The sequence below is a fragment of the Frankliniella occidentalis genome, unplaced genomic scaffold, assembly GCF_000697945.3.
Source record: "Frankliniella occidentalis isolate FOCC.00 unplaced genomic scaffold, Focc_3.1 Scaffold166, whole genome shotgun sequence".
NCBI lineage: Eukaryota > Metazoa > Arthropoda > Insecta > Thysanoptera > Thripidae > Frankliniella > Frankliniella occidentalis.
The window spans coordinates 345,972-353,246 of NW_026267292.1; the positions used below are offsets into that span (position 1 = coordinate 345,972).

Below are 7,275 nucleotides of genomic sequence, written 5' to 3' on the forward strand. Positions count from 1 at the left end.
CTCGCGCGTCCAACGGGACGGCCTGCACTCCAGGCGCCTGCGGAGGGAGCATAGGCAATCCAGCGGGGCCGGCGCGTCCAACGGGACAGCCAACGGCAACTGTACCGCGTGTCAGGGCTACGGCTCAGCAGTTGTGGGTTTGCCTACTCGCTCCACCCTAGGGTAGGCAAAACTAGCAAAACCGAAACACTGCGCGGTACTCAGCACATGGAAAGCACACTAGAATACTGAAAGCACTGCATACCTGTGTCAGAATTATGACAAGGAAAGTTTTCATTGTGGCATATTTTGTGCTTTAATTTTCGAAATTGTGTAGAAATTCTTGTCACATCGGATTGCTGCTGTCGGCAATATTCCCTCGACCACTGCTCAGAGTGTAAATAGTAGTCACGAACGGCTGCCGACTTTCGGGTTGGGGGATGAAAGGTGGAATGGAAGGGAGGGGATGGTGGAGGTGGGTGGAGGGAGTCGCCCGCCCTAGCCCGCACGCCTGCCCGCCCACCCGCGCCCGCAAAATCAGAAGCAGAGCAGACGTAAACCGATGACGTCATTGGCTACTATGTTTAATTTATTGTGATACAAAGTCATACTTCTGGTAATACTATTTGGAAAATTGATTTTTATGGTTAAGCAATCTTTGGTGAAAATATTACCCCGATTTTCTTTTCGTAATGCTTGGCTTGTTTAACATGGATGTTTCTGACTCGGGCCACGAAGCTGAACTTTGTTGACTCTGCTATAGGTTAATCCTAATTTTACACAGTTGACGGCTAACTAGAGAAAGGGCCAGATTTTTTCGATTGCAGATCAAATTATTAACAGATGCTAAACAAGAGATGGGTGCTCAAACGGCCAATCCACTCATTAAACCGATGTGGGTCCTAACCTATTTCAAACTGTCACTTTTAGTTTTTGAAATAGTTTACAGTTCCATCTATTGCAGTGATATTTATTTCAGCTTGTATTGATGATAATTTTGACACTTATGAATAATATTAATCATTCATTATGGTTATATTTGTAATCTGAAACTTCTGTCTGATGACATTGAATACAACTTTATTAGAACAACATTGATGCCTGTTTGTTCTTGATAGGACTAGAAATAACTGACTTTTAAAGTATACTGCTCTTAATATTGTGTTTCAGATTAATTTCATAGCGTAATTCTCACCATGGCTCATTCTGGTGTCACAAGTAGTCGTCCAGCAACCAGCCCAGTTGCTGTGCGCAGCCTCCAAGAAATGTTGAAGGAATCTACTGACATGACTGAAAACAGTAGCGCTGTACATTCTGCAGCCACAGCACCTTCACCTCGTGCTCATCCAACTTCTCTTGCTCTAGGGACAACAAATGGTTTGTTAACTTCATCAAACATAGTTATGGTATGCTCTCCCTCAATATGTCATTCCAAAATGTTATCCTTATAGCACCTTCAAACCGTTCAACTCCAACAAGTCCATCTCAAAATGGTGACCCAACGCTGATGAGATCTCAGGCTTCTAAGATGGAAACTATTAAGAACTGGAGTATATCAACGTACAAATGTACAAAACAACTGATGTTTGAAAAACTGGGGAAATCATCTCGAACCGTGGATTCTGGTACTGTGTCAATATTTGACACCCTTTTTGAAGAATTGACCATAATGTTGATCTGATTGAAGTATTGTAACTGTAGTTTAAGTATTAATTGTTTCTCATCTTGTTTTTGCTTTAGAACTGGAGGCTCAGATCGAACAGCTGCGAGATATTCAAAGAAAATATTCAAATGTGCTTCGGTTGTCACGAGCACTTACAAGCCATTTTTATCATGTTGTTCAAACTCAGGTGCCCACTCTTTTTTTGTTTATATCCATATTACTGCATCCTTCTGTACCATGAAGAAGTGTCTGACAATCTACTAATGTTGTTACAGCATGCTTTGGGTGAAGCATTTTCAGAACTTGCCCAAAAATCTCCTGAGTTACAAGAAGAGTTTGTTTACAATGCTGAAACTCAAAGGAGTTTAACTAAAAATGGTGAAACATTGCTGGGAGCTTTGAACTTTTTTGTATCTTCTGTGAACACTCTTTGCAATAAAACAATTGAAGATACATTACTAACCGTGCGACAATATGAAGCAGCTCGGTAATTTCAAATACTTCCCTTTAAAAAGCCAAAGTTTTCCAAATATTCTGGTTTCTTTATATCTTATGGGTATTTTTTGTGCTGTTACAGGATAGAATATGATGCGTATCGTACAGATCTTGAACTCCTGTCACAGAACAGGAGTGAAGCTAATGCCGCTCGCTTAGAAGAGGCAACACAGTTATATGAACAACACAAGGTTAACTTTGAAAAATTGCGATCTGATGTGACAATAAAGTTGAAGTTTCTGGATGAAAATCGGGTAAATTTTGCTCTGAATTTGGAAATTGTTAATTGTTATTTCTTAACTATACAGTGTTATATTTTTCCCCAACAGATTAAGGTAATGCACAAGCAGCTTCTACTACTTCACAATGCAGTATCTGCATATTTCTCTGGTAATCAGCAAGCGCTTGAGGCTACGTTGAAGCAATTCAATATCAAGCTCAAGTCACCAAATTCCTCAATCCCTTCATGGCTGGAACAGTGAAATAGCATTAATAATTATTTAATGATTTAAGTGGAGAGAAAGATGTATGGTTTTATCATGAGACGGTTTTATGTACTGTTTTAGAATTGATTTGGATTTGCACATACTGTATGTTTATCTGAAAGGGTGCTTGATTTCAAGTCTTGGTAGTCTTATTTTATGTAATTGGAAAAGGTCTGGGGTAAACTAGAATTTCAATGGCAGTAATTTCAGGGGGTAGAATTCCAGTGAAGAACACATAGCAGACATTATGCTGTAATGACAGTGATATATAGTACATTTGCTCTATATTCACATTGCATCAGCTTCGTCATGCTGCCATTATTTTATTTTTAAGAATTGACCAGTGTCAGTACTGTTTTCCTATTCTTTTAGCCAAATTTCTCACGAATTTTTCAAGAAAATATGTATTTTGTAGATTGCCATCCTAGCAAATGGAGACAGCTGTGGGTTGTGATTCGGATTGAAGTGCACTGAGTGTCCATTGAAGCAAGTATAAATTGATTTTGTCTTTTTTCAAATGTTGTTGAAAGATAATGTGTACATACATAATTTAAAAAATACTTTATTTTTTTAGCTGATTTGATTCAATAATGTAGCTTTGATTTCCATTCAAAAATAACTCCACTTCTGAGGATTTTTCTCTTAGCAAACAATTTGTCTTTGTTGTACATTTTTGTGACTGTATGTAAATATAAATTCTCCAAACCTTTTACCTAATACGTAGACTCCTTGGACTGTTTATGACTGTTACTAATTCCGATATAAAATTTAAAACAATTGTCCAGCTGCATCAGTTAGTATGAGGAAATTATATGCCCAAAGTATGCTTCGGAGCTAACAATGGACCAAGTTAGGTATCCCTCCCCCCCTCCAATTTTATTGGCAAACTTATTTATTGTGAATTGTAATCATAGCAGTGTGAAGCTGGAAACTGACAATAGATTTACCAAAACTTGTATACTATGGAATGATGAGATATGTTAACACCAGGGTCAGAACTTGTGCATTCAATGTCTTTCTAGCACCCTTTGTTATAGGTATGGATTTTGTTATCAGTTGCAGATTTAATCTCACAGTGGTTTAATTTTTAAACTGTACTCAGTTTTTTAATAGTGAGATGTCATGCATTACTTAGTTGAAAGATGAGTTACCACTCATACTACCGGTATTTCTACAATTTAAGCTCAAGTCCTTTTCTTCAAACATCAGGCTATTGCTATTATACATCAACATTTGATGTAAAGTTTAAAACAACGACTCATTTACGGTGTTCTCCTAAATGTGAAACTGACATTCTTTATTATATGTGATTACTTTGTTTCCTAATTGTTTTACATTTAAGTACCATGACAGAATACATGTATTACTGGTAAAATATAGTTTCTGGAAAATAACAACTGCGTGTTATAGTTTTGTGGTGTGTAACTATACTGTAGTTACAATCGTGTAAATCTTGTAACAAGCTCATTTTTGCTTTTGTGTGCAATCACACTACTATTTTGCTGCTTAGTTTAGCTGTACAGCTTTTGAACTGTCAATCAGTATTTCGTAATTAAACTATCTATGATTCAATGTCACCATGCATTTCTGAGACTACCAAATACTTAATTTTGTGATTTATAACTATTGACACATTTAGTTTAATGGTTCTTATTTTTGTAAAATTTGTGTGTGCATGTGTGTGTTTATGTTAACAGTGATCACACTGCCTGTAATTGTGTTTGTTGAAGTACTGGTCTCTGGAGGGAAACATCTATCTAGCCTCCTCTGCCATCTCTCTAACACAACATGGTTGGGCACTGACCTAATGGATAAATTTGGTTTTGCACAGTAAAATGTTCTTAGACATTGTTTGAGTATCATAAATTTTTACTTTACCTTAAAGTTGAAGCAAAATTGATGAAAGCTTATATCTGTTTTAAAATGAACATAACGTGGGTAAGAGTACCCAAAACATTTCGTATCTTTGTAATACATTTTTCTCTCTTTAAGAGACTGAATTCCTTGTGGAATTTTTACCGATCAGTTGATTATTTCAATATGTACTAAGTGTACTATTAGTACAGTAAGAATTGAACCCTTCTGATGTTGGCATTCCAAGCAGAAATGGTTCAATTCTTCTGCGGTAATAGTGTATTATACATGTCTACCATTGTGCATTCCTTCTTATTTGTTAAATTGCTCTATTCTATTTCAGGTTCTGTAGGAGATTGAGAAAGATGTAGTGTTTATTTGTGTTTTCTCACAGTGTGTCCAGAAAAATCTGTTTTCAGTGATCTGATGTTAGATATCAGTTGAAACACTAGTCAGGGGCACCCCCATCCTTGTTTACTTTTTATTAATAAAAGCTTTGTATCACCATCTGTAGATTTCATGTCTGTTCAAACCTTCCATCCAGCATGAAAAGGGAACAGGGGACGTTGAGGAAAAAAAATAGAGGAAAATACAGCTTTGTTAAAACTTCAAACTTTTATTAAATTTTGTTTCGATGACCAAAAGAGCAACTGTAGTCGACCAGCCTCTCGGTGTTTTTCTTCAGATGAAAGCTTGAACCCAGGTCTACCAAGGTCTGCCTCGCCCGCCCCATCTCGTGCGTCTCGTCCCCGGGGCCTAACGACGCCGCCGGCTGCGGCTGCGGCGCCGACGGCTTCCCCGGCGACGCCTCATGCGCCGGCCACGACGGCGACGGCGCTGGGCGTCCATGGCGGCGGCGAGGTAGGGCTGCCGCTCCTCTATGGGCATGGCGCTCCAGCGCGCCCCGAGCTCGCGGGTCACCTCGGAGGCCTTGCGGCCCTGCGCCGCCGCGCCCATGCGCGCCCGCTCCGCAGCCACGAAGTTGAGGAAGGGGTTCACGTTCTTCTTGGCCGTCCTGAGGGTGCGAACAGCAAAGGTGAGTCTCCAAATAAGCGGAACAATGTGCGGGGAGACCTCTGGCTGCTGATCTGGTGCGAGGTGGCGTCCACCCACCTGGCCTTCCCCGACGACAGCGACCGGGCCGCGCTGCTGGCGCGGCTCGAGGGCGCCGGTGACGGCGAGCGGCTCATGCCGGCCATCTCCTGCGCCTGGCTGAGGCTGCGGCTGCGGCTACGGCTGCGACGCCGGCTGCGGCTTCGACGCCGGCGGCTGCGGCTGCGGCGCCGACGCCCTCGACGCCGAGCGGCCTCGATGACGCCGGGCAGGGACACTGGCTCGTCGGCGGGCGCGCGGCGGGGCGGCATAGCTGCGGGGAAGACGAGGGAAGACCGCTGAGTTCTCATCTCAGAATATGCTTCCACAATATAGGCAAATGATCGCGCTTCGATTGTCCCGCCCCCGTCACCGTCCTTTTCCGGTGCTTGGTTTGTGCAACCATTTATTCAGTCCCAAGCCTTACCGGGAGCTCCGGGGCGCGGCTGGTCTGGGTTGCAAAGAGGCTGGTCGTGGGTTGTGTCGGGCGCGACTGCGCTGGCGGCTGGGCGGGCCGGCGTTGCCTGGCGACAAGGCTTGCCGCTGTTACCGGCCTCTACCCCTTGCCTCCCCCGCAGCTAACAATGCCACGTTGGGTGGGTCAGGTTCTGGTTATTGGCCGTGCCCTCTGTAATCACAGCTGACATGAAAGTCCACGGGAGGACGTCCCTATTCCTATCCGTGGCCACAATGCCCCGAACATCCTTTTTCGGGTAATATGAAATCCGAAGCCTTCAGGGTGGAGGTGAAGCAGAAGGCAAGGACCTGTTCTGCACATAATCCCTGACAATTCTAAAGGGCCTGGACGCATCTAAAAAACACAATTGCCCCCCCGCCCACCAAAAAACAACCTAAAGGATTGCCTGTGTGCCGGGTGTAACTGTGAATGCGCAGCAGTGTTGCAGGATTGCATACCCGCCAGGGCTGCAGGGGCCACGGCGCCTTACGGGCGAATTGGGTAGGCAAACCCGCAACACTGCCGCGCATTCGCACGGTACTGATTGCCTACCCTCCAGGCGCGCTCAGCTACAACTTGCCCCGGCGTTCCCCACGCAGTAAGCGGATCGGGGGCACGCCCCTGTTTGTAGCGACACAGTTGTAGCTACAACCTCGGAGCCGGTCCCCGCGCGTAGGACAAAACGCGAACAGCCGTTCAGCGTGTGGTGGGAGTTGGGCACCATATGCCACACGTTATGTTCGGGCATCGTAATAGTGACGCGTACCATAATAGACAAAAATTAACTTGGTTTCTATCCCAAATGTGAAATCCGCTAATGGGGATAAGATCTGTATTGGTAGGCTAAATTTGATAGCTTGTATCAAAAATCCGATACCCACAACCATGAGTTTGGCCGTCACGACCGCACACTTGTACCGGGTGTCTTACATGTCTTACATGCCAGTATGATGGGTTGCATAAGCGTTGGCTAGCAGGTGATGTCGGGAGCGCGCAGGGTTTCGCGCATCCCCGCGGAACCGCGGAGCCTCCACAGCGCGTATGCAACCCACCATACTGTCATGTAAGAGCCGCGACACCCGGTACAAATAGGTAAAAATAGTAGCAGACCTAGTAGCAATAAAGTAAACATTCCAACACCTCCGTTGAGTTACGGGACCGGGTTCCCGCCTTTTCCAGATGCAACAAATGAAAACCGGTGCGGGGATCGCATAGGCCGTGCCTGCTCTGTCAGAAAAATGGTTCATTTT

At 43.9% G+C, this 7,275-nt stretch overlaps 2 protein-coding genes across 4 annotated transcripts; one reads left to right on the forward strand and one right to left on the reverse strand.

Annotated features, from left to right (window-relative positions):
• Window positions 1-495: 495 nt before the first annotated feature.
• LOC113212697 (arfaptin-2) lies at window positions 496-4,985 on the forward strand. Of its 3 annotated transcripts, none has more exons than XM_026431497.2 (7): window positions 496-595; window positions 1,150-1,356; window positions 1,431-1,604; window positions 1,720-1,829; window positions 1,918-2,129; window positions 2,220-2,391; window positions 2,467-4,985. In XM_026431497.2, the coding sequence occupies exons 2-7, from the start codon at window positions 1,176-1,178 to the stop codon at window positions 2,617-2,619; spliced, it is 1,002 nt and encodes a 333-aa protein (XP_026287282.1). In that variant the 5' UTR covers window positions 496-595; window positions 1,150-1,175; the 3' UTR covers window positions 2,620-4,985. The 3 variants fall into 3 exon arrangements, with proteins under 3 accessions (XP_026287282.1, XP_026287283.1, XP_052127533.1); XM_026431498.2 differs by lacking the exon at window positions 496-595 and adding an exon at window positions 653-742; XM_052271573.1 differs by lacking the exon at window positions 496-595 and adding an exon at window positions 745-874.
• Window positions 4,986-5,072: 87 nt separating this feature from the next.
• On the reverse strand, window positions 5,073-6,226 carry LOC113212698 (serine/arginine-rich splicing factor 7-like). The gene is made up of 3 exons (XM_026431499.2): window positions 5,996-6,226; window positions 5,590-5,842; window positions 5,073-5,491 (listed from the first exon to the last, which is right to left on the reverse strand). The coding sequence occupies exons 2-3, from the start codon at window positions 5,838-5,840 to the stop codon at window positions 5,233-5,235; spliced, it is 510 nt and encodes a 169-aa protein (XP_026287284.1). The 5' UTR covers window positions 5,841-5,842; window positions 5,996-6,226; the 3' UTR covers window positions 5,073-5,232.
• Between the last annotated feature and the right edge of the window lie 1,049 nt (window positions 6,227-7,275).

Coding starts and splice junctions, on each gene's coding strand:
- LOC113212698 (XM_026431499.2), bottom strand. CDS start 5,840: ATGCCGCCCCGCCGCGCGCCCGCCGACGAGCCAGTGTCCCTGCCCGGC. Junction 5,492..5,589: donor CTGTCGTCGGGGAAGGCCAG/GTGGGTGGACGC, acceptor TCGCACCCTCAG/GACGGCCAAGAAGAACGTGA.
- LOC113212697 (XM_026431497.2), top strand. CDS start 1,176: ATGGCTCATTCTGGTGTCACAAGTAGTCGTCCAGCAACCAGCCCAGTT. Junction 1,830..1,917: donor ATCATGTTGTTCAAACTCAG/GTGCCCACTCTT, acceptor ATGTTGTTACAG/CATGCTTTGGGTGAAGCATT. Junction 2,392..2,466: donor AGTTTCTGGATGAAAATCGG/GTAAATTTTGCT, acceptor TTTCCCCAACAG/ATTAAGGTAATGCACAAGCA.